Here is a 26,542-nt window from a genome sequence, read left to right as displayed (position 1 = left end):
AGCAAACACACACATACACATACACACACATACACACACCACCACCACCACCACCACCACCAAGAACAATAACAACAAAATAAGAGGAATCAACAACCATTGGTCACTGTTATCTCTCAACATCAGTGGTCTCAATTCCCCAGTAAAAAGATACAGGCTAACAGAATAGATGCAAAAACAGGATCCATCCTTTTGCTGCCCCCAAGAAACACACCTTACCATCAAAGATAGATATTACCTCAGAGTAAAAGTTTGAAAAAAAAATTCCAAGTAAATGGACCTAAGAAGAAAACCAATGTAGCTATTTTAATATCTAACAAAATAGACTTCAAACTAAAACTAATTAAAAGAGATAGGGAAGGATTCTATGTACTCGTCAAAGGAAAAATCCACCAAGATGACATTTAAATTATTAACATCTATGTACCCAAGTTTTTAAAGGAAACACCATGGAGGCTTAAATCACATATTGATCTTCATACACTGATAGTGGATGACTTTAATACCTCACTTTCACTCATGGACAGGTCATCCAGACAAAAACTAAATACAGAAATACTGGAGCTAACAGAAGTTACAAATCAAATGGAACTAACAGATATTTACAGAACATTTCACTCAAACACAAAAGAATATAGCTTTTTCTCAGCACCTCATGAAATTTTCTCCAAAACTGACCACATACTCAGATACAAAGCAAGTCTCAACACACAGAAGAAAACTGAAATACTTCCCTGCATCCTATCAGGCTACCACAGATTAAAGCAGGATTTGAACAACAACAGAAACAACAGAAAGCTCACAAACTCATGGAAAATGAACAACGCTCTACTGAATGAAAAAATGAATCAAGACAGAAATAAAGAAATTGAAGGCTTTCTAGAATTCAGTGAAAATGAATACCTAGCACACACAAACTTATGGACCACAATGAAAGTGGTGCTAAGTGTTGAGTTCATAGCAGTAAGTGCCTACATTAAAAAAGAAATTGGACAGATCTTATACTTAACAACTTTAACAGCATACCTGAAAGCTCTAGAACAAAAAGAAGTAAGCACACCCAAGAGGAGTAGATGGCAAGAAACAATCAAACCTGAGAGCTGAAATCAATAAAATAGAAACCAAGAGAACAATACAAAGAACCAATAAATTGGTTCTTGGAGAAAATCAGCAATATAGACAAACCCTTATCCGCACTAAGAGACTGAGAGAATATCCAAATTAACAATATCAGAAATGAAAAAGGGGGCATAAAAACAGACACTGAGGAAATCCAGAGAATTATAAGGACACACTTTAAAAACCTATACTCCACCAAATTGAAAAATCTAAAAGAAATGGGTAATTTTTTTCAATAGGTATCACTTACCAAAGTTAAATCAAGATCAGATAAAGAGTTTAAATAGACCTATGACCCCTAAGGAAATAGAAGCAGTCATTAAATGTCTCCCAACAAAAAAGAGCCCAGGGCCAGACAGTTTTAGAGCAGAATTCTACCAGAATTTCAAAGAAGAGTTAACACCAATACTCTTCAAATTATTCCTAAAACAGAAACAGAAGGAACTTGCTAAATTCATTTTATGAGCTCACAGTTACCCTGATACCCAAACGGCATAAAGTCTCCACAAAAGAAGAGAATTACAGACTGATTTCCCATGAACACAGATGCAAAAATATTTAATAAAATACTTGCAAACCAAATCCAAGAACATATCAAAAAGATCATCTACCATGAATAAGTAGGCATTATCCCAGGGAGGCAGGGATGATTTACTATACAACAATCAGTAAATGTAATCCACCATACAAACAAACAAAGACAAAAACCACATGATCATGTCATTAGATGCAGAACAGGCCTTTGACAAAATCCAACACCCCTCCATGATAAAAATCTTGTAGAGATCAGGGATACAAGTGACATACCTAAACATAATGAAGGCAATTTACCGCAAGCCTATGGCCAACTCCAAATTAAACGGAGAGAAACTCAAAGCAATTCCACTAAAATCAGGGACAAGACATGGTTGTCCATTCCATATCTACTTGGTATAGTATTTGGAGTTTTTTTTTTTTTTTTTTTTTTTAAAGATTTATTTATTTATTATGTATACAGCATGTATGACCAGAAGAGGGAGCCAGATCTCATTAGGTGGCTGTGAGCCACCATGTGGTTGCTGGGAATTGAACTCAGGACCTCTGGAAGAGCAGTCACTGCTCTTAACCTCTGAGCCATCTCTCCAGCCCGTATTTGGAGTTTTAGTTAGAGCTCACAGAGACTTAAGAAGCAAACACTGGGCCTACATGGGTCTGCACCAGTTCTCTGTGTATCTATCTATTATAGCTATTAGCTGAGTACTCATGGGACTCCTGACTACGAGAGCGAGTGGGTCTCTGACTCTTGGCCTGCTCTTGGGACTTGTCCACCTGCTGGGTTGCAGTGTCCAACTTCGATATGATAGTTTTTGCTTCATCTTATTATATTTTATTTTTTCATGTTTGGTCATTACATCTTAGAAACCCGTTCTTTTTTAATGAGACAGAAAGGGAGTGAGTTGATCCAGAGGGGAGGAGGAACTGGGAGGAGTAGAGGGAGGGGAACTATTATAATCAGGATATACTGTATGAGAAAGGAATCTATTTTCTTTTTTTTTTTTTAATTTTACAAATAAAGTTTTATTGGAATAGAGTCACATCCATTTGTTTACTCAGTATCCATGGCTGTTTTTATGCTATAAAGTCAGGGTTAGGTAGTTCTGAGACAGACCACATGGCCTGCCAAGCCCAAAGTATTTACTTTCAGGCCTTTTATGGAGCACTCAGGCTGTCAGCTAGCCGAGTGACAAGTGGCATTTCTTACTGTACACTTGCATCATTCTCGGAGGGATCCAGGGGTCACAGTCAGTGAGAACATGCGGATTAGAGCCTAGAATGGGGCGCACACCTGTAAGCTAGCAGTTGGGGGGGGGGGGTGGAAGCAGGAGGGTTGAAGAGTTTGAGGCCAGCTTGGGCTATATGAGAACTAGTCTAAAAAAAATAAAAAATAAAAAAGGGAATGACATGTGGTTCCAGGCTTTTGTGACACTCAGAGGTTAAAGAAGGAAATTACAAACGCAAACCACTAGACAGTATCTCTAGGCAAGAATTTCAATGAACTATTAGAGAGCAAATCAAGAGCCAGTACAATATACACAATTATCACTTTATGGCATTCCTTGTGTTGGCAACAGTACACCTCCTGCTGACCGAATTCTAAGTGGCTGACAGATTACATCCACTGTGTCGGCATACAGGCCTCCTTCTCTGAAGGAGAGACAAAGAGAACACTCCAAAGGTAAGAGGGAAAGGCCAGGAACTGTGTTCAGGAGGCACTCCCTAGGGTCCCTGTGCCCAGGACTCAGAACTTCAGGGGAATGACAGGCCAGTATTTCGGCTGCTTTTTGTCACGGTACTTGTCAAAGCTCAGCTGCACAGCAGCCTCCATGGCCAGGATCTTGGGAGCACTGTCCCCACACAGGCGCTGCATCTCGGCTCGGCGCTGCTCCCCGGGCTTCTCGGATGGGGGCTCCGCTGACCGGCGGCGGGTGTAGTACAGGCCGTGGTCGGCATTCACATAGTCTTCCAGGCGCTCCACGTGTAACTGCTGCTGTCGCCGCCGCTCCTCTCGGTGCCTCTCGGTCTCTGCAAAGTACTGGCGGAGCTCCTCGGTGATTTCCATACTGCTCACGTCACATTCGACTTCGTCATCTGAATCGGACTCCATCTCTTCCTCTTCGTGCGGGGCTTCACCTTCTCTTGGGGAGGCCTGGGCTCTGCTGCTATGGTACAGAGGCTGCCCAGAGCTTTGGAGATGTGGAACACGGTAGGGAGGCTCCTGCCAGGCCGTGTGCTGGCCTTGAAAGTTCCAAGGATGCCTAGCCCCATAAGCAAGAGAGTTCCAGGGAAGAACTCCAGGAGGACAGAACCACAGGGAAGAGAAATAGGAATCCCTGGACTTCCTGTAGGCATTCTGGTGGCTTCGCAGCCAAAACATGGCATGGTGATAATGTCGCCAGTATCTGGCATATACTGGGTGAGAATACCAAGATGCAGTAGCGCTCCATTTCGATGCCATTGCTGCTATCTCCGCTTGCAAAAGTCCAAGTGGGCACTTGTGGGCATGCAGCTTGCAGATCTTAGGTGGTGGGCAACCAGGGGCCCAGTTCTTCGTGGAGGGGGGAGGGTGAGGGCTCTATTTTCAAAAAAAGGAAAAAATCCTAAAAAATGAGGGATGATCATACGAGAATTACTGGTTAGTCTGCAGAGAGACCCTTATAATTTACACTAAAAATCTTTATCCAGCAAAACAACTTTCAAGAATGAAGGTAATACATGCTTCTGAGGAAATGGACTGAGAACTGCTTGCTGGAAAGGTCTGTTTATAATCTACAGTAAAGGAGGTCCTTCAGTAAATAATATCAAAGGAAAACTCAAATTCACAAGAAGAAAAAAAAAAGAAAAGAGAAAGGAAGAAAAGCTTCCTAAGTGATGAAGGTGAAGGTAATAGTGAAGGCAGGCATGGTGGCACATGATGGTGGCACATGATGGTGGCACATGCTTGTAATCTCAGCACTTCGGAGGCTGAGGCGGAGAATAAGGAAGTTCAAGGCTACCTGGGTCACACAGTGACATCCTGTCTCAAAACACAGATTGGATTTAATACATTTAATTTAATAAATTTAATATAATTTAATTTTATTCACTAATTTAAATGACATAAAATTATATAAGAAAGAGTTATGGCATTGCAGTGTTGGCTTACGGTGGGACAGATGATGGTAGCAGGACAAAGGAGACAGGAAGGAATGGTGGACGCCACAGGAAGTTACTGTGTAGGATGAACACTGGCCACGGGAAGTTACTGTGTAGGATAAACACTGGCCACGGGAAGTTACTGTGTTAGGATAAACACTGTCCACGGGAAGTTACTGTGTTAGGATGAACACTGGCCACGGGAAGTTACTGTGTTAGGATAAACACTGGCCACGGGAAGTTACTGTGTTAGGATAAACACTGGCCACGGGAAGTTACTGTGTTAGGATGAACACTGGCCACGGGAAGTTACTGTGTTAGGATGAACACTGGCCACGGGAAGTTACTGTGTAGGATAAACACTGGCCACGGGAAGTTACTGTGTAGGATAAACACTGGCCACGGGAAGTTACTGTGTTAGGATAAACACTGGCCACGGGAAGTTACTGTGTTAGGATGAACACTGGCCACGGGAAGTTACTGTGTAGGATAAACACTGGCCACGGGAAGTTACTGTGTAGGATAAACACTGGCCACGGGAAGTTACTGTGTTAGGATAAACACTGGCCACGGGAAGTTACTGTGTTAGGATAAACACTGGCCATGGGAAGTTACTGTGTAGGATAAACACTGGCCATAGGAAGTTACTGTGTTAGGATAAACACTGTCCACGGGAAGTTACTGTGTAGGATAAACACTGGCCAGAGCTGCACTCCTATCATTCAATGTTACTAAGGGTTTTGTTTGAAGAGAATTTAGAGTTCAAAGGTCCATTTGGCTGTGAGACCCTTTAAGTGTGTTGCTAACCATGAGAATCTTCTGGCAATGTGTCAAAAATATCCTCAATTGACCATGTGGTTAAACTGTATGTATTTCAATATCTAATGCTTTCTAAACTGTACTAATTTCTCTTAGTTAGAGAAAATTAACCAGATCATTAATTATTTTTCAAAGACAGATGGAATATTAATTTTTTAAAATGTTGAAAGTGAATTCTTATTTCCCTGAACCTAAATGCTTGGGTCCAGAAGTGTCACACGTTTGGAGGTTTGGGAATATTTTCATACCTTTTACAGATTGAACATTTCTCATATAAAATCCCAACTCTAAAATGCTTCAAAATCTGAAACTTTTGTGGTTGTTCAAAAGTTTTGGATTTCAGACTTTTAGGTTAATGACACTGTGTCTGTACACACAGCTGTGAATCTCCTGAAAACCAATAGTGCTCACGCTGTATAGAAAAACGTTGCTTGTTTGAGTTTGATGTGATTTGAATTAATATACATTCTCATTTATTCATTTATCAAGCAATAATTCTTATGTAATTTTCAGTTTTTATGAAAAAAAATCTGTAATTTAAAAATGCGGTTACTAGCCAGGCAGTGGTGGTGCACACCTTTGATCCCAGCACTCAAATCTCTGTGAGTTCAAGACCAGCCTGGTCTATGGGGCTACACAGAGAAACCCTGTCTCGAAAACAAATAAACAAACAAAAAATAAACAAAGAAAAAAAGTGGTTACTTTCATGGAGACTTTTTTTTTGAGACTGGGTCTCATGTAACCCAGGCTGGCCTCAAAATATACATACAACTGAGAATGACTGAACTTTTGATTCTCCTGAATCTATCTTATAAGTGCTGGTATTACAGGCATGGGCTACCACAGCTAACTCTCATATCCCTCCTCTTCCTCCTCTCTCTCTGACACAGAGCCCCTCATGGAGTCCAGGTTGGTCTTGAACTCATTACAGTAGAGGATGACTCTGATTCTCCTTGATCTTTCCACTCTATGTCTTATCACAGACACAACATCACACTAGCTCCTGGAGACCTCTTTTTGTTTGTTTTGAAAAGAATTTAATTGTTTTAAATTAGGTGTTAAGTTTGTGTCTCTGTGTATGCATGTGAGTGGAGGCGCCTTCAGAGGCAACGGGCAGTGGATCTCCTGGAGCTGGAGTTAGAGGGTTGGGAGCCAACATGTGGATGCTGGGAATCAAACTTGGTTCCTCTGGAAGAGCAGCCAGTGCTCTTAATCACTGAGACATCTCTCCAGCCCCACTCATGGAGATGGTGATGCTACAGAAGCCACAAAATTCAGTTTATACAGTGGTCTCGGCCAAATATTGTCAGGTAATCAGGTCTTCTATTAGTGCTAGCCCTGGACAGCAGGGGAAACTGGGGTAGGAGGTGCAGCAGCCACCTGCATAACAAAGAAACTCTTTATGTTTGCAGACAGTGAAGGATAGAGGTCTCTGAGCTTGGGGGTTGGGGGTGCCAGGGAGGGGGAGCTGTTAATACGAATTTCTAAATGGTCTTATAATAAAAAACCCAGAGCCAGATATTGGGGTGAAAACAGAACAAGAACAAGCCACAGCCAACCTCACCTCGTCAACTCCTCAGCCAACTCCTCAGCCGATCCTGTTTCCACGAATCCTCAAACTGGAAGCCTCCAAGTCCTCACCCCTGAGCGGATCTCAGCTGAACTGCCTAAAAGCCTCTAGTTCCTGGTCCTCATACCTTATATACCTTTTTGCTTCCTGCCATTACTTCCTGGGATTAAAGGCATGTGTCTTTCCCAAGTAAAGACATGAGATCTCAAGTGCTGGGATTAAAGGTGTGCACCACCATACCTGGCTCTGTGCCCAGTGTGGCCTTGAACTCACAGAGATCCAGACAGATCTCTGCCTCCCTAATGATAGGATTAAGGGTGTGTGCCACCATTGTCTGGCCTCCATGTCTAATCTAGTGGCTGGCTCTGTCCTCTGACCCCAGGTAAGTTTTATTTGTTAGAACACAAATAAAATATCACCACCGGGAGGTCTCTGAGCTTAGAGGGTGGGGGTCCCTGAGCTTGGAGGGTAGAAGTCTCTGGGCTTTGGGAATGGGGGTGTCTCTGAGCTTGGTGGGGTAGGGTCCCTGAGATTAGCAGATCAGTGGTGATATTAGATAGGGTGTAAGGCTGCAGCGTAGGAAGTCAATCATATTGCCTCACTCTCTCTTACTAGGAGCTTAGCAGTTTTGTGATGGTACTAGACAGGATAATAAGGCATGGCTGATTTCCTCTACAGGAGCAGGTTCTGTGATCTCACATTAGTCTTTTTCCGCTTATTTTCTGTGTTAATGCATTTTGTCTGTGTGTATGTATGTGCACTATGTGTATTCCCAGTGCCTGAGGGGACCAGAAGAAGGCATCAGAACCCTTGGAATCTAGGACAGTTGTAAGCCATTAGGTGGATGTTAGGAACCTACCCTGGTCCTCTACAAGAACAAGTGCTCAGAACTGCTGAGCAACAGCTTCAGCCCCAGGTGTTTTAAATAAGGAAGTTTTTTTTTGTTTGTTTGTTTGTTTTGTTTTTTCTGGGTTGGGGATAAAGATGTGACGAGATGGATTTCAGGTGATCAGGTCCTTCAATAATGCTGGCTTCTCAAAGAGGGAAGCCGGAGGAGGAGATCCAATGGGAACCCCTCAGTGTTTCTGAGCCCCATTCAGTCAGCTGCTACTGTAGGCCTAGAAATTTGTGTTCAGACCAAGCAGGTGTCTTAGTTAGAGTTGTCATGGCTGCGATGAAACACCTTGACCAAAGCAGCTTGGGGAGGTAACTTAACACTTCCAGGTAACAGCCCTTCACTGAGGGAAGTCAGGACAGGAACTCACCCAGGGCAGGAACCTGGAGGCAGGTGCTGATGTAGGACATGGAAGGGTGCTGCTTACTGGCTTGCTCCCTTTGGTTTGCTCGATGCTTTCTTATATAATCCAGAACCGCCAGCCCAGGGATGGCATCACTGACAAGCCTCCCCCATCAATCACTAAGAAAACGCCCTACAGGCTTGCCTAGAGCCTGACCTTATGAGACATTCTCTTAACTGAGGCTCCCTCCTCTCAGATGACTTTAGCTGTGTCAAGCTGACATAAAACTAGCCAGCACAGCAGGGGAGAAAGTTTCAAACGCTCTGATGTATGTGACCAGTGAAGACAATTAGGATGATATTTTTCAAAAGCCACTTCTCTGCAATGGCCCTTTCTTTTAAAACTGATCCCATCAGGAGATAATATCTGCATTTTCTACTTTCTCTGTAGATAGCCAGATCCAGAGATGAAAGCAGTCCTTGGGAATTAAGTGTTGGACTCAAAGAATAAAAATAAACCTCTCCACCTGATTTGTTTAACATGCATTTTTTCTTTTTTTCAGAAATGAAAGAACATCAGACCTGCCAGGATCTTTTTAGTGACAATCATCTTAGATCTGTCTGAGAGGCAAATTCATGTGTGAGTGCTACCATCTGCTGTCAGTACTTATGAACTAAGCAGATAAGCGTGGAGAAAACAGCCATGAGGAAGTACACAAGCAATGGTATGCTAGGCCGACAAGTCAATAAGCACCTCCCTGGAACACAGTTCTCCTAAATGGTTTTCTGAGAAAATAGAAATGATGGGTCAGATTTCTATCTCTGCAACTCCAGAGGAGTTATACAGGCACATTCCCTCATGAAATTTAATTTTGCAATGGTTAAATGTCTCATAAAGCAAGTCTGACATGAATCCTGGGAATTGCTTTAGAACTATTAGATGTGACTATCAGAAGGAAATGATAATACTGCACCTTCTTACATGTAATAAACATGATGAGTCACTTGGTTCATTTCTTAATTCTCTCAGCTCTCTGGGAGGGCACAAACATAATTTCACATACTGAACTTTCATACTCCAGACTGATCATCGCTTCCACTCTGAGCACATTCCTTGGAAACAGAGAAAGGTCAGGCCAGGCGGTGGTGGCGCACGCCTTTAATCCCAGCACTCAGGAGGCAGAGGCAGGTGACCTCTGTGAGTTCAAGGCTAGCCTGGTCTACATAGCAAGTTCCAGGACAACCAGAGCAACAGAGCAAGACCCTGTCTCAACAACAAAACACAATAACAAAAGGAGAGGTATCCTCTGTATCCTCCCCTTGTGTAGGAGGAGAATGCGCACTAGCAGTGACGAGGTGGTGTGGTGTGCCCTCAGCCACAGCAGCTGTCTGAGGAGGGCTTTGCTCTGGCCACACTGAGCAATGAGTAAGGAGGGGTAAAGGCCCGCCACTCCTATTGCTCATCACACTGCAGCTCCTCTTGCACTGGACTAGACTTGATGTCTAGGATAGTCCCTTCCTCCATCTCTCCACTCTAGTTCACCCCTTCAAACATCTACTTATTTACTTTAAGATCATGTACATTCATAGACTTCTCTAAATAGTACACAAAGTTCAGAAAATATAAAGAACACAGAATGAAACCGGATTTGATCACCCATGAACTTCCTTTCAGACCCTTTTACACACACATGCTCACAGTTTCTGCGGCATTTTGTTTACTGAGTATGTGTTTATTAAATGCCTGCCCTGTGCCAGTCCCTGCCATATAGGGCCTTTGGTGATCCTAAGTATTGTTATTTTCTGTTTTACTATTTGTTTTATACTTTATAATTTTGTTTGATCTGAATCTTTAAAAGTAAGTGTGTGTGTGTGTGTGTGTGTGTGTGTGTGTGTGTGTGTGTGTGTGTTGTATGCACATGCTCCTGCACATATGCAGATACCAGAGGAAGATGTCAGGTGTCCTGCTCCATTAGTTCCCATCTTGGTCCTTTAAGACAGCGCCTGTCACTGAACCTGGAGCTAGGCTGTGGCCAGCAAACCTAGTGATCCTCCTGTCCCCGCTTGTCACAGCACTGAAATGACAGGTGTGTGGCCATCCCCAATTTTTCGTGTAGGTTCTGGGGATTAGAACTCATGCCTTTGTGCTTGTACAAGCACTCTTATCTGATAAGCCACCTCCACAGCCCCTATTCTTGATCTTTTAAATGTTCCACAAGTGCTTAGAAAAACATGAATAGAGAATATAATCTTCACTTTCTGGGAATGCTAGTTCCTTACATCAAGATAGTTGACTTCTGACATCATTACATTAATGATGTTAAGCATAAGGCTCAGAGTGGCCAGAGCAAAGCCCTCCTCAGGTAACCGCTGTGGCTGAGAGCACATGCACACCACCCCTGTCACCACCCCTATCGCTGCTGATGCTCATTCCTCTACACAAAAGGAGGTGGAAAGATACCTCTCTCTATTTTTTCTTTGTTTGTTTGTTTTGTTTTGATACGATGTGTGTTGTTCAGTTCTCCGTGTCCTTGTTGCTGGTGACTACCGATTGCTAAGAGGAATGGAAATCTCTCCTATAATAGTTAACTTTTCCATTTCTTCTTATAGTTTATCATTTTTGTTTCACACACCCCAAATCTGTGTTATTAAATGCACGGAAGTATACCTTTCTAGAGAATTGGGGTTTTACTATGATGTGATTATATTTACCTCTGATCATACAAACAAGAAAGACTTTTATCTCTTTTCTGAATACCCACACCAGCTTTCTAGTCATGTTATTGGAAAATAATTTGTCTCACAGTCACTCTGCATCCTTACTGAATGTAAAAAGAATATAGATTAAAAACCAATACAATCTGTTGTTTGGATGGAGGGGGGTCTGGTTCACTTACAGTTTTTGTAATCAGATATATAATTTGATTATATAATCATGATATGATTTCTTCCATTTTATTGTGGATTTTTAAACTTTTTCTAAAAATTTTATTTAATTGTATTTACTAGTTTTTAAATTAGTATAAAAAGCAATGGTTTCATTACGACATTTTCATTCACTTTATTCTTATTCCTCCCCCTCTTCCCACCCTCCCCAGCTTCATGTCCACATCTTACTGTTCCCTTTCCTGTTCGCTGTTGTCCCCTCTATCTCGTGGCACAATAAATCCAGGTGTTTTTAGTTTCTCTGGCTCCTCTGTCCCTCCCTTTGTTGATATCTTTTGGACCTAATATAAGAGTAAAAAAATATTTAAGATTTATTTTACTTTTAATAAGCATGTCTATGTGTATGTGTTCATGAGCGCAAGCATCTGTAGAGGCCAGAGGAGGGAGCTGGATCTCCTGGTGCTGAAGCCACTGACACAGGAGCTGGATTAGAACTCAGGTTCTCTGCAAGAGCCATATACATTCTGTCTAGCCCAAGGGGGAAAAAAATTCTCAAATTGCTCTTTCTCTTTTATTTAGGTTGAACATTACACTTATTTTTAATTTTAAAGTTATCCCCGAAATATTCAATTAACTATTCGGTATCTTTCTCTTTTCCCAAGCAATTGAAGTATTGGAGGATGATGAGCTCCCTCTGCTCTCCTGGATTATGTGCTATTTCCCTATGTTTCAGTTCTATTTGTTGCTGCTCAACTCTACAGATATTATTAGTATTTTATAACTCCATGTTCCTTGAGAGTTCTTCAGATTTTATCCTTTAATTTTTTTGTGAATCTTAACATTCATTTGGGGATTTTTTTTTTTTTGAGATTGCATCTCATACAGCCCAGGGTGGCCTCAAACTTGCTACATATTGGAGACTGACCTTGTTCTGACCCCCCTGCCTCTACCTCAGGAGATCATTTTCTTTATCCCTGAAATACATCTTTCAGGAGCACGTTTTAGTGAGGATTTGCAGGTGGTAAACAGTCCCATCCTAGGAGGCCCCATCTTGCCCTCATTTCTGAAAAGTAAGTTGTAGGTAAAATAATTCCAGATTACAGGTGCATCTATCAATACTCGAGCTTAAACACCTCACTTTCTTCCAGTTTTTTGTAACTAGGAGTTAACTGTCTCCCCTCTTAAGGTCTCCCTCCTCTCCTCTCCTGTGATGTATCTGGGTGTGGATTTCTTCGTTTATACTGCTTGGGACTCACTGAGCTCCAGAACACAAACATGAAGGTCCTCCCCACTTCTGAGGAGTCCCTGGAGGCACCCCTGTGCCACCCTCCTTCACTCTTCTGGAAATTCCATGGCCTATGTCAACGCTCCTCTATCTTTTCTATCTTTTCACTTGTTAACATGTTTACCACCTCATCTCATTTTTACTATGACATATGCAGTTCCTCAGATTCCTCTTCTAGTACATTAATACTAACTACATTTATCTACTTTTTAATCTAGGCTCTCTAATGATACTTTACTTTGTAAATGTTCTATTTAGTTATTCCTCAATTTTGCCTTATTACTATTATTATTATTATTATTATTATTATTAATTATTTTGACATGGCCTCTCTATGTAGCCCTGGCTGGCCTAGAACTCATTGTGTAGATCAGGCTGGTATTGAACTCAGTGTCCATCTGACTCTGCTTTCCAAGTGCTGGGATTAAGGGCATGTGCCACCACATCCAGTTTTTTGCTTTGTTTTGTTTTGAGATAAGGTCTCTGGCAATCTAAGCTGCTCTTAAATGTATTATTCAGCCAAGGATGACCTCAAACTCCTGTTCCTCCTGCTTTTACCTTCCACTCTTTGAAATTTGCCCATTTTTTATTGTCTTATTTCAAAAATATGCTTAATGTACTTATATTTTGCAATGAATAATTTCAATATCTGGACTTGTGGATTCTGTTACTAAAGTCTTGTCTTGGCTGGTATTCTCTTAGATTCTTGTTATGTTCTGTATTTGTAATTGTTAGTTTGCAGCATGACTATATAATGGTAATTCTTTGGGGCCTATGATTAAATGTGTAACCCTGTGAAGTAGTTTCTACATGCTTCTGAGTGGTACTTAGGAGGATTCTAATTCTGTGCCAACATGAAGACCCATCTTTATGGGTCTTTTCTGAAGATTTTCCTTCTTTGTCTTTTTAAAACATAATAAGGCAAATAGAACAAAAAGGGAGAGGTGTTTTTTAACTATAAAGAAGATGATGCATAAGGGCCATTTGACAGAGCTGGTAAGGAAAGGCTCTCTGCAGAATGAACATCTGAGCAGACCTATGAGGAGCAAGCCACATAGTTCTCTGTGAAACGAGCTGTAAGCAGACAGTTCCTGTGCTGACCACCTGGTCCCAAATAACCGACTTAGAGACTGAATATGAATTATAAATGCTTGGTTGGTAGTTCAGGCTTGTTAATAGCTAACTCTTACACTTAAATTAACCCATAATTGTTTTGTTTTGTTTTGTTTTTTGAGACAGGGTTTCTCTATGTAGCTTTGGTGCCTTTCCTAGAACTCACTCTGCAGCCCAGGCTAGCCTCGAACTCACAGAGATCCACCTGCCCCTGCCTCCCGAGTGCTGGGATTAAAGGCGTGTGCCACCCCACCCCCCCATAATTCTTATCTATGTTTAGTCACATGGCTTGGTACCTTTCTCAGTATGGCATGCTCATCTTGCTTCTCTGTGTTTGCTGGTGACTTTCTGACTCCACCTTTCTCCTTCCCATCATCCTCAGTTTGGTTGTCCTGCCTGTATTTCCTGCCTAGCTAATGGCCAATCAGTGTTTTATTAAACCAATTCAAGTGATAAATCTTTACAGTGTACAAGAGGTTTATTCCACAGCAACGAGCTTTATTTATGACAACTTAGAAATGTGGAATGTAATCTTAGAAAACTAAACCAATACTTTGCATGCAGTTTACCATGAAAGCAGCTGCTATTCCCCAAACAAACCACTTCTCGACTACAGACCTTTGTGCACACTTTTCTTTCTGCATGGGACTCTCATACTCTTCTTCATCCATGGACACTTATTTTCCTCCTATAGATCACAGCTGAAGCAGGTGCCTTCTACCCACATTCCACCTGCACCCTATGCTTACTGCTAATTCTACAGTGTTCTATGCAGGCAAATGACTATTTATAGATAAGTACCCCCAAGTATTCTGCATTTCTTTAAGGGCACAGGAAGTATTCTGATTATGATGTTCAATTTCAGCATCTAAAACACTGCCTTTTATATACCAGGTACTCAATAAATATTTGTAGAACCAATACCTAGACAAAGACAGTTTGTTGCACCAAAGCACATTATTCCTTACATGTACAGTTTGCCCCATAAAGGGGAATATTTGTGTGGGAGGCATCAGTAGGCCCTACGGCACCAGAAGGCACAGGAGAGAGAATGGTTCTTTCTTTGGCATGGAACTAGAGACAGCACCTACTATACATCTGTAGGAGAATTTCAACATCTGTTCGGCCAACTAATTCTCTAAATAAGAGGGCTGGGGGCACAGGTAGGAATAACTAAACCCATTTAACTTACTTTAAGAAATGTCAGTTTTGCAGTATATTCTAAAATCTACTCACCCCCTTCCCTTTGGAGACAAGGTATCACCATGTGGCTGAAGTTGGTCTTGAACTTACTATGTAGCCCAGGTTGGCTTCAAACTCCTGATCCTTCAGCCTCAGCCTACTGGGTGCTAGGATTAAAGGTGTGCACTACCATGCCTGGCTATCTTCTTGTTTCTATATGAACAATTACATGTGTTCTAGTCACTGATAAAAACTAGTGCATGGAAGAGGGCTGTAGAGAAGGGTACAGAAGACACTGCAATAGACTGTGAAGCTGGTGACCATAGATCCAAATCCAGTCTACAGGGACTGAAGGGAAGGGTGGGCTGCATCTGATGGGGAGAACAGGAGCACTGGAGACTTCCCAAAGAACAGGCAGGATTAAGGTAGGAGAAGAGAAGAGTGTGGCTGGAGAACATAAGCCCCAAAGTTGACTCCAAACTTATTGAAAAATTAGTTAAGTAAGAGACATACCAACTTCAATTTTCACACAACACCAAAAAGCTTAATAAATTTGAAAGAGAGAAAAATGTCTATTTTCTGTGTTTTGTTTATTAAAGATATCGTTAAATGATTGAGGCAATGCCTTTATGATCCACAAATTCCCTGAAAATAATCAACATCCACACAAGACGAAAACACGAGGTACAAAACACAGACAATTTCACTTTACAACTGGACAAAACAAGGAGGAACACTGAAGCAGGGAAGGACAGTTACCAGAGTCCACATTTCTGTCCTGTACGGAAGATACAGACAGAAAGACAATGAGGTAGTACTGAAGGACAAAACCACGAGACAGAAATGAAAGTCTTTCCCACAAAGTCAGCTAGTTTCTTGCTATGGAGTGGGTTGCTCAGCCCAGTGGGCCACACTTTGTTCTTGCTCTACCTATACATCTGTGGCCAGAAAAGTCCAGTGATATTTGGGATGGTGGCTTTTAAGAACACCATGAAACAGTTCTTCAGAGTCACGTGCTGCACAGATACCACTAGGATTCCTAGAATTTTTATTAAAAATTACAGACATCACAGTAGTAATTCTCACATGCCACCTTGTCTACTAACAAACCTTCCTTTTATGGCCCCGGAGAGAGCCCAGAAAGTGATTCTTCCCCTCCTGCACAAATCTATAAAGGGCTCCAGCCCTAGGCTTCTGACAGGCCCAACTCCAACTCATGGATTAGAGAGCAATAGACTTTGAACATATTTACAAAGTCCACGGGTTGTTGCTTTAAGCAAAATGATTAATATGTGAGAACTCTGAGTTCCCAAACTTATTTAGTTATCAATTTGTGGTATATAATTTTAATCTCTCATGTATTTTGATATGCAAAATGGAAATAGCACCGCTGATACTTCACAGGGTGGAAAGAAGATAACCACCAAGACTTACAAAGCCTGCTGGGGGACGAGGCGCTTATGCAAATGTCTATTAATTAAACAGTCACGGCTGCACAACTGGGTCAGGCAGACGATACGACTGAGCAAGCATCCCAGCCACCAGTGTCGGGAAGAAACAAGCATCCAACCCGAACGGCACTTGTTGCGTTTTGTCCAGCATATTACATTGCAATATTCCATAACCTAACGCAGCATAGCAGCTTCTAGATGATCTTCAAAGAATTCTCTGATAGAACATAATCTTATTAGAGACAACAGCTAAAGACAAAAACAAGAAAGCCAGCCAATTACTAATGAAGAACTTGTAAAAAGCTAATCAAAGCTCTCATCCAGAGAAAATGAGAAAATCTGAGGCGCAGAATGGTTTTGTATATTGATGAGATTTTTATATAGTGTCACAGAGAGAAAACTAAAACATTTAGATGAAGACAAGAAGAACCCTGTTTCTGTGTCTGGAAGTCTTATTATGTTCCATACCAATGTTTTCACTAAAATCTTCTGTTCTGGGGGAAACATTTTTTAAGATGTCTCTGGGGAAGTGCTAGCCGAAGAGGATCCTGTGGATTTCAGAGTGTCTGTCAACACCCGGATGTGGGGTGGGCAAGCCAGAAGAGCCTCCACTCAGCCTGCATGTACTCAGCCCCAGCAGGAAAAAGTGGAAAATGTAGGGTCCCACCTAGCTTTTTTCCATGTTAAAATTTTTTTTTGGTAGTGGGGAGGATGGGGGTTGAGATTTTATAAAGAAACTAGCCAGAAGATGTAAGAGAAAATGAAAATGACTAAATAGGAAAAGTGTGAGTGTGGCCCCAGGAGTGAACAGAGTGTGAGTGTGGCCCCAGGAGTGAACAGAGTGTGAGTGTGGCCCCAGGAGTGAACAGAGTGTGAGTGTGGCCCCAGGAGTGAACAGAGTGTGAGTGTGACCCCAGGAGTGAACAGATTATGAGTGTGACCTCAGGAGTGAACAGAGTGTGAGTGTGGCCTCAGGAGTGAACAGATTGTGAGTGTGGACTCAGGAGTGAACAGAGTGTGAGTGTAGCCTCAGGAGTGAACAGAGTGTGAGTGTGGCCTCAGGAGTGAACAGAGTGTGAGTGTGGCCTCAGGAGTGAACAGAGTGTGAGTGTGGCCTCAGGAGTGAACAGAGTGTGAGTGTGGCCTCAGGAGTGAACAGAGTGTGAGTGTGGCCTCAGGAGTGAACAGAGTGTGAGTGTGGCCTCAGGAGTGAACAGAGTGTGAGTGTGACCTCAGGAGTGAACAGAGTGTGAGTGTGGCCTCAGGAGTGAACAGAGTGTGAGTGTGGCCTCAGGAGTGAACAGAGTGGGAGTGTGGCCTCAGGAGTGAACAGAGTGGGAGTGTGGCCTCAGGAGTGAACAGATTGTGAGTGTGGCCTCAGGAGTGAACAGAGTGGGAGTGTGGCCTCAGGAGTGAACAGATTGTGAGTGTGGCCTCAGGAGTGAACAGAGTGTGAGTGTGACCTCAGGAGTGAACAGAGTGGGAGTGTGGCCCCAGGAATGAACAGAGCGGAGGTCAGCCTTAGAAGTCAGACATAGGAGAGTGGAGCAGTTTATGAGGGCCAGCCTCAGGACCATCAGGGACATCTGTTAGCATGGGTCTAGTGGTTTGGAGCCCAGGCTGGCCTGGAATTCACTGTGCAGCCCGGGCTGGACTCAAGCTCCCGTTCCAGTCACATGCTGGGATTCCAAGGTGCTGGCTCCACACCAGGCTCATCTGCTACCTGCCGGCCTCGAGGATCCCTGGAAGTCACTGGAAGGCCGAGATGAAGTCAAGGTTGATTCTGGTGCACAGTGACTGAGGTCCAGTTTCCCCCACACAAACAGAGAGAAGGGAAGAAGATGTTTTCAATGATGCTCTGAGTTCAGAGGGGGAAAGCAGGGCCCAGGCTGGCTGACTCCAGTAAAGTAAGAGCTCTCTTGAGGCGTGAGGACTAATACGTATAGTGCACCTAACAATTAATGAGAAAAGAGCCATGAACTTGGGAGAGAAAGGAAGGGCATAGGAGACAGTTTGAAGGGAATAAAGGAAAAGAGGAACAATGTAATTACATTATAATTTCAAAACTAAAATAATAAATAAAAACATTATAAAATGAAACAGGCTTCTGTGCAGATGTTACTACAGAGTGTGCGTCATGCTCCGTGTGGTGAGAGAACAGAGAACTGAAGGATGAGAGTGTGGGAAGCACAAACAGTATCTATCACACCTTTCTCTAGCACAGCGGTTCTCCACCTTTCTAATGTTGCGGCCCTCTAAAACAGCTCCTCATGTGTGGTGACCCCCAACCACACAATCAATTATTTTGTTGTTACTTCATAACCGTAATTTTGCTAGTGTTATGAATCATAATGTGAATACACCTGTGTTTTCTGGTAGTCTTTGGCAACCCTCAAATGGGTGTGACCCACAGGTTAAGAACCTCTGTTCTAGCAGCATTTTCTTGTCAAAGAGGAATGCAGGGTCCGTGAGCTCCCACCAGCTTGGGCCAGCTGTCTCTGTGGTTTTCCTTAACATGACCTTGACCCTCCTTGCTCCTATAACCCCTCCTCCCTCTCTTCACCTGAACTCCAGGAGCTCGGCCACATGCTTGGCTGTGGGTCTCTGCATCTGCTTCCATCAGTCACTGGTTCTATGGTGACAATTAGGGTAGTCACCAATCTGACTATAGGGGAAGGCTAGTCCAAGCACCCTGTCCACCACTGCTAGGGGTCTCAGCTGGGATCATCCTTGTGGGTTCCTGGGGATTTCCCTAGCACCAGGTTCCTTCCTAACCCCATAATGGTTCCATCTATCAAGATATCTCTTTCATTGCTCTCCCTCTCCGTCCTTCCCCCAACTCGGCCATCTCCATCCCTCATGTTCCCACCCACCCCCATTCCCTCCGAGCCTGCATGGGACCGAACTAGGCCCTCTGAATGTGGGTGACAGTTGTGTGACTTGATCTGTTTGTGGGGCCCCTGGCAGAGGGACCAGGACTTATCCCAGGTGCATGAACTGGCTTTCTGGAGCCCATTCCCTATGGTGGGATGCCTTGCTCAGCCTTGATGCAGGGGGAGGGGCCTGGTCCTGCCCCAACTTGGTATGCCAGCCTGTGTTGACTCCCCAAGGGAGGCCTTACCCCCTATGAGGAGTGGATGGGGAGTGGGTGGGGGGAGGTGGGGGGGAGCAGGAGAAAGGGAGGGCGGGGGAACTATGGTTGGTATGTAAAATGAAAAAGAATTTTTAAATAAAATAAAATAAAAAAAAAGAAAGAAAAGAAAAGAAAAAAGAGGACGGCAGGAAGGAGTGAGCTAGCAGGACACTGAGTAGGAGCAGTGGCAATTTTACCAGGGAGGTAGGAACTGGGGAGCCTGTGGGCATCAGAACCTTTGAATGGAAATAACACAAACGACTGCACGCACTGCACACTTGAGAGGCCACTCAACTGTAGTAATCCTGAAAGACTGGTATATGGTTACTGTTAAAAGTAAGGGAAAAGTGGGCTGGAGAGACAGCTCCGTGGGTAAGAGCACTGGCTGCTCTTCCAGAGGTCTGTCCCTGGTGCGTGAGCTGGCTTTCTGGACCATTCCCTATGGTCAGACACCTTGCTCACCCTTGATGCAGGGCGGAGGGGCTTCGTCCTACCTCAACTGAATGTACCAGGCTTTGCTGTCCCCCAATGGGAGGACTTACCCTTTTGGAGGAGGGGATGGGAGGTGGGTAGGGGAGGAAGGTGCGGGGAGGTGGGGTGGGGTGGGGGGAGGGCAGGGATGAGAGGGAGATCTGTGGTTGGTATGTAAAATGAGTAAAAACATTTTTAAAAATAAAAAATAAGGAAAAAGACTTAGAGATGCCAATTATCTTTCTCAAGGTGATCTGAGGTTTTTTTTATTTGTTTGTTTTTTGTTTCTTTAGTTTTTTGAGACAGGGTTTCTCTGTGTAGCCCTGGCTGTCCTGGAACTCTGTAGACCAGGCCGGCCTCAAACTCACAGAGATCCACCTGCCTCTGCCTCCTGAGTGCTGGGGTTAAAGTGTGGGCCACCACTACCTACCTGTTTTCTTTTTTAAAGTATGTTTTTAATCTTTATTTTTACTTTATGTGAATGGATGTTCTGTCTCTGTGTCTGTCTGCACACCATGTATGTCTTGGATCCCCTGGGCCTAGAGTTACAGATGCTTGTGAGCTGCCACGGAGGTGCTGGGAATTGAACCCAGGTTTTCTGGAAGAGCAACCAGTGCTCTTAACCCCTGAGCCATCTCTCCAGCTGGCTAAGTTTAAGGTTTGATTTCAAAGTCTCTGCTTTGCTGTCCCACTTTTTTTTCTTCAGAGTTTGCTTGCCCTTTTCAAACATACAGAGTAACACTCAGTTCCTACTCTATCCTCCTACCTTTCTGGTGTCTGAGGGAGTCTGCCATACACGAAACATGCATGGGCGGTGGAGTGAGCTCCGTCCAAAGGTAGAGAAGGGTCTGCAGTGAGTCCAACCCCTACCCTGCAGACCAGGTACTCTGAACTCACCTCTGTAAGCAGGCCCTGACTTCTGGCTAGTGAAGGCTGTCGAAGAGAGGGCGAGTGAGGAGGATGGGAATGAGCTTCTCCCAAATGTGCCCCTCAGCAGAAGGTTCGTTCATTCTGTACTAAGACAATAACGGCAATGCTTCCTTCTTCCCACCATTTCAAACAGGCCTGAAGATCGCTTTATGAAGGCACATCTGTCCCTTTCTTAAAGGAATTCATTTCATTTTATTTTATGTGCACTGGTGTCCTGCTTTTATCTATGCCTGTGTGAGGGTGTCAGATCCCCTGGCACTAGAGTTACAGACAGTTGTGAGCTGCCATGTGGTTGCTGGGAATTGAACCTGGGTCCTCTGGAAGAACAGTCAGTGCTCTTAACTGCTGAGCCACCCCCCACAACCACTGTAATTACAGGAAGATGGCCCTGAAGTGGGCTTTCAGAAACATCCCTGACTAAAATGCTCTTCCACTAGTTTCTCCTCATGTTTACTTACAATTTCTTTCCCCGGAACTTTCCTCATTATTCGTGTCACTTCGACATGTCTAATCATCCCTCTGTTAAAATGGTATTCATAGGCTCCCAGCTCTCACGGACTCTGTAGGTCTTTCTATGAAGGGCCCCCCTCTGTGCATGTGGAGACTACCAACATCATGGAACTTATAGTTTTTCCCATTAGTCTATCTTCTTGTTCATCTGTAGGCACCAGATTATAAGGAGAGAAGAAGGATTTACCCTTTTTCCCTTTCAAAAGCAAGAAAGTGAGCTGGGGCAGAGGATCCTGGGCCTTCCTGGAGCTGTTCTATGTAACTGGAAAACTGCAAATACACCTGACTTCAGACACAGAACAAGTATGACGTAGTTCCACAAAGGGGAGCTCGGGGACAAGGGCTTCCAACACGTGGGCTTGTGCCGAACCTCCTTCACGCACTGATTGAGAACAGTGCAAAGAGTTGTGAATGGGAAGACAAAGGTGTATATTAAACTTTAAATAATATGTCTTTAAGACATAAAGAAAGAGCTACCCTAAGAATAAGTGAAAGTTGAAAACAGTTTCATTTTAAATTGAGGGGAACAGGTTGCTAAGTTCTTTAAAGTAAGAATGTGTTGAAAGGAACAAATCCTTCGAATTTAAGCTCATATCAGAACAAAACTCAAGTCAGGTGCATAATTTAACAGGAAAAAATACTGTCTAGAGTTTGTGTGCATTTGTGAGATTGTCCTATGTAGCCCAGGCTGGCCTCCAACTCTCTATAGTTGAGGATGACCGTGAATTCCTGATATTCTGCCTTCATCTTCCAAGGGCTGGAACTACAGATATGCACCAGCAATTTTCTTTTTAACTCAAGATTTATTTTTAACTCAAATAACCAAATAACCTGAAAGTGAGTATATAAAACCAAACAAACAAACATGGAAAATGTTACCTAAGCAACCTGTATGTTATTTTCCTCATTAGTCTTATCTAAAGGCATTAGCACTATATATTTTATGTATTTCTAAAAACTACTTTGAAAGTCATATTTCAAACCTAAGGAAAATGTTTTCAGGAATGAGAAAGGAGCAGATGACTTGTGCTCAGGGAGCAGAAACAGGCTGTATGGTTGGAATATTTTGAGAGAAGGAAGACAGAACAATCTCTAAAGGAAGGCAGGGCCCAACAGCCTTCAGGCCACAAGAAGGAAGCTGCATCCTGGTACGGTAAGTTTTCTCCAGTCCCATCCAGCCCCGTGGTCCCACAGCTGCTTACAAAATAATCACTCAGAGGCTTAATGTTATTTTCAAACTGTATGGCCTATGGCAGGCCTCTTGCTAGTTAGCTCTTATATCTTAAATTAACCCATTTCTATTAATCTATGTTTTGCCATGTGTTCCATGGCTTATCGGTCTGCTGGCATGTTGTTCCTTGGGCGGCAGGCTGGTGTCTCTCTCCAGACTCTGCCCTTCTCTTTCCTGTCTCTCTCCTTGGATTTCCCACCTGCCATAGGCCAAGGCAGCTTATTAATTAACCAATGGGAACAACATATATTCACAGCATACAGAAAGACTTCCCCCAGCATATCCTGTCCTTAAGTATGATGAGAAGTAATTGATGAATGACATCTGCTTTTTACTGGCTACTGATTAAAAAATGGATTATAGGTGAGTAAGAAAGGAGACTCATGGAAGGTGAGGATACCACAGTAAACACAGCAGGGATGTGATATGGATCTGAGATACAGCTGACTAGAAATAGCTGATGTTGCTATTTGATCATGAAAAGGAAGAAACCAAAACTATATCCATCGATAAATGTCACCTAATTTAAAATTTCAGAGTACTATAAACAGCATTCTTCCACTTTGTAGAAAATTGTTCAGAGGAGTGGCTTATACAGGGTCACAGAAAGCACAAGCAATGGAGTCAAGAACCATGTCCAGATTCAGAGCAAGAAGTAGGCCTGGGAATACAGCTCACTGGTGGAACACTTGCTTAACAGCAAGTTATCCCCGGCATGACAACTAAATATGTGTGTGTACACAATATATATGTGTGTGTATATATACACAATATATATGTATGTGTGTATATACACAATATATGTGTGTCTGTGTATATACAATATATGTGTTTCTGTATACATAATAAATATATGCGTGTGTATACACTATATATATATACACATGTGTGTACATTTACTATATATGTGTGTATACACACACACACACACACACACACACATATATATATCTATATATATATATGCTTAAATAGAAAAAAGCATAGTTTAGGATTTCCAATGTTAAGTCTGCTGACAGTAAGCACAGAACTTAAGCATGAAATAACAAACAGGGGGCACATTCATTCTATTTTTACCTGACAGTAAAACAGCCCTGCGCCTGCGCTTTCCAAGCTTCAGCTCTCTACCTGCCTTGCACTGTGGTTCAGAATTGTGGTAACATGTGGTTCAGTAAGCCTGAGATACACACATGCTAAAATAGTGACACTGCTTTTGAGCTACGTATATCAGAGAATTTAGCAATGGATAATCAGAAAATAATTCACATAAACATACTAATTGTCAACAAGCAGATATCAATGTTTAGCAACTATCACAAGGTAGATATTTTAGTCACAAAAAACAATAAAACAGCAGTCTATTAGTATTATTACTTTTAGAATTTGAAAGCAACAGAAAAAATACTGATGAATCTTCAAGATCAGTTTTTACACCACCACAATGGTTCTCTTAAGATGCACACAATCCGTGTAAATTTCTAATAAGAGAATCCTCTCTGAGTCCAGGTTCCCAGCAATTATGCAGTTTCTCCTGCTTCTCACCTCACTGATAATAAGACACTCTGCTCCCCTTCTTCCCTGGAGCACATTCCTGGGGATTCTGTTGAGCTAAAATTAGTTTTTCTCTTTAGAAGCTCTCTCAAAGACACTCCAAAAAGAAAATTACCGGAGATGTGATAAACTCATTGCAGAATCAGTGTTACCCCTTCTAAAAATGAAAACTGTTAGGTAAATATCTGACCTATAAACAGCTCAGTGAGATTATCTTTCCCCCTTTCCTGAATACTAATAATTAGAAACAAGGGAGCAGAAACAATGCTAACAGCTGAAGTGTGCCAGGCTCAGAGTCCAGGTTACAGAAGTGTCATGGGGAGAATTTTTAAATTTATTGCTTTTGAGACAACTGCATACTAGTATTTTGCAAGCAAGTACATAAAGGAATATGGATACATAAGGGTAAAGATCACAATTCCTCCCCTCTTTCCTTCTCTCCCTCACTCCTCCCCCCTTCCTTCCTTCCTATCTTTTTTGAGACAAGGACACACTATGTAGCTGAGATGGGCCTCAAACTTGAAGCAGTCCTCCTGCCTTAAGTCCTGAGTGGGATTAAGGTATATGCTGTGGAACAATCTTTTTCTACACTATGAATATGTATTACTATAATTGGTTAATAAAAAGCTGACAGGCTGGTAGCTGGGCAGGAAGTTAGGTGGGAAAGCCAAACTGAGAATGATGGGAAGAAGGAGGGTAGAGTCAGAAGAGATGCCAGCCAACCAGCTGTCGAGCAAGCAGGACATGTAAAAAGGAGGTAACAAGCCATTAGCCACATGGCAAAGCATAAATAAATAGAAATATGGGCTATTTTAAGTGTAAGAGTTAGCTAGTAACAAGCCTGAGCTATCAACTGAGCATTTATAGGTAATATTCAGCCTCTGAGTTGGTTATTTAGGACTGAGAGGTCAGGACAGGAAATGTCTGTTTACAAGTATACATCACGAGGCAGTCAGACCGCAAGTTCAGGGCAGGCCTGAGCTACAGAGCAAAACCTTGTGTCAAATAAAAATAATAAAACGACAGTAATAATAACAACAATAATGTAAAGATAAAAATAGAGCCTCAGCTCATTTCACAACCACTTTAATTTCTTCAAAACAACTTCTGTTGAATTTTAAGAACTGATTTTTATAATTTTGCTTTAGCTGGATTTTCTAGACAAGAAAGCCTAGAAACATGAGAGAGTTTGGGATCCTTGAAGAAATATGATGCCAGGAAAGATTCAGGCTCTTTATGAACACACGAGATGGAGCCTGATTTAGAGACTAAGCGTTAAGTTCACCCTTCTTCTTTTTTTTTTTTTTTGTTTTGTTTTTTTGTTTTTCGAGACAGGGTTTCTCTGTGTAGCTTTGCGCCTCTCCTGGAACTCACTTGGTAGCCCAGGCTGGCCTTGAACTCACAGAGATCCGCCTGGCTCTGCCTCCCTAGTGCTGGGATTAAAGGCGTGCGCCACTACCGCCCGGCAAGCTCACCCTTCTTATCTACTTCCCAACAGTCACGTTCCACAGAGCATCAGACTTGGGCATCCGTCAGTTTTCTCTTCCTTCCCCCTGGAGGCTGAATCCTGCTCAGGTCTTACTGATGTCTGTCTGTCTATCTTTACCTATCTCCCTACCTGCCTGTAATAGCTATGTACATACTCAGTGAATATGTTTGTGACCAAATATGTCCTCCTACTTCTTAACATTACTTTACATATATTTTTCTATATTTTGAATGGTCACTGCAACTTCCCCTACATAATAGTCCATCTTGTTAATAAGTCACAGTACAAACATTATTCCACAATTAAACATTTGACTAATTTTCCAGTTTATACCATCATACATTATCCATATACATTTATGGGTTATCTGCTTATAATAACATTTATGAACAAGTTAAGACAGTAGGAATATTTATATCCCCTTTCTCTCCAAGAAGATTCGTTAACTTAGGTTGCCACAATACAGACTGCTGCTTCCCAAACCTTGCCTGTTTTAAAGTAACACTGTCTTTGTTTTGTTTTTCAAGACTGCGTTTCTCTGTGTAACAGCCTTGACTGTCCTAGAATTCACCATGTAGACCAGGCTGCCCTTAAACTCCCAGAGATCCACCTGCCTCTGTCTCCCAAGTGCTGGAATTAAAGGCGTGCGTCACCACCACCTGGCATAACACTGTCTTAATATTGTAACTCTGAAATATTTCATATTAACATCACACAGAATCTTCTATTAGGTCCTAGGAGCTAGCCTAGGCTTTATGCCACTCTTGACCTAACCACAGGACGAATCCCGGAAACAGTTGACAACATCGGGAGAAGGGTTCATGCTTGGGACGGGGCTTGACTGTCCTGAGTACTTGTAAATATATAAAGAACGGAACTTTTCCTGGCTGGGC

The 26,542-nt window shown here is 42.6% G+C and overlaps 2 protein-coding genes across 8 annotated transcripts in view; both read right to left on the bottom strand.

Annotated features, from left to right (window-relative positions):
• Positions 1–26,542, bottom strand: part of Atg10 (autophagy related 10) — a 317,126-nt gene that overhangs the window by 43,970 nt on the left and 246,614 nt on the right. The window contains exon 6 of one of the 7 annotated variants that reach the window (XM_052743621.1): positions 4,144–4,256. The exons of the other annotated variants lie outside the window; for them this stretch is intronic. Within the exon in view, the coding sequence (XP_052599581.1) occupies positions 4,176–4,256 (81 nt within the window). The 3' untranslated portion in view covers positions 4,144–4,175. Of the gene's footprint in view, positions 1–4,143; positions 4,257–26,542 lie in introns of those variants that run through there. 7 annotated transcript variants of the gene reach the window in all.
• On the bottom strand, positions 2,624–4,114 carry LOC128113727 (gem-associated protein 8-like). Its single transcript, XM_052743622.1, has one exon. The coding sequence runs from the start codon at positions 4,112–4,114 to the stop codon at positions 3,398–3,400; it is 717 nt and encodes a 238-aa protein (XP_052599582.1). The 3' UTR covers positions 2,624–3,397.

The sequence above is a fragment of the Peromyscus californicus genome, unplaced genomic scaffold, assembly GCF_007827085.1.
Source record: "Peromyscus californicus insignis strain IS unplaced genomic scaffold, ASM782708v3 Scaffold_18__1_contigs__length_77618521, whole genome shotgun sequence".
NCBI classification, from domain to species: Eukaryota; Metazoa; Chordata; class Mammalia; order Rodentia; family Cricetidae; genus Peromyscus; species Peromyscus californicus.
This window is presented reverse-complemented; position numbering and strand designations above follow the sequence as displayed.

What these genes read in the sequence shown, in the direction of transcription:
- LOC128113727 (XM_052743622.1), bottom strand. Translation starts at nt 4,114, where the DNA reads ATGGCATCGAAATGGAGCGCTACTGCATCTTGGTATTCTCACCCAGTA.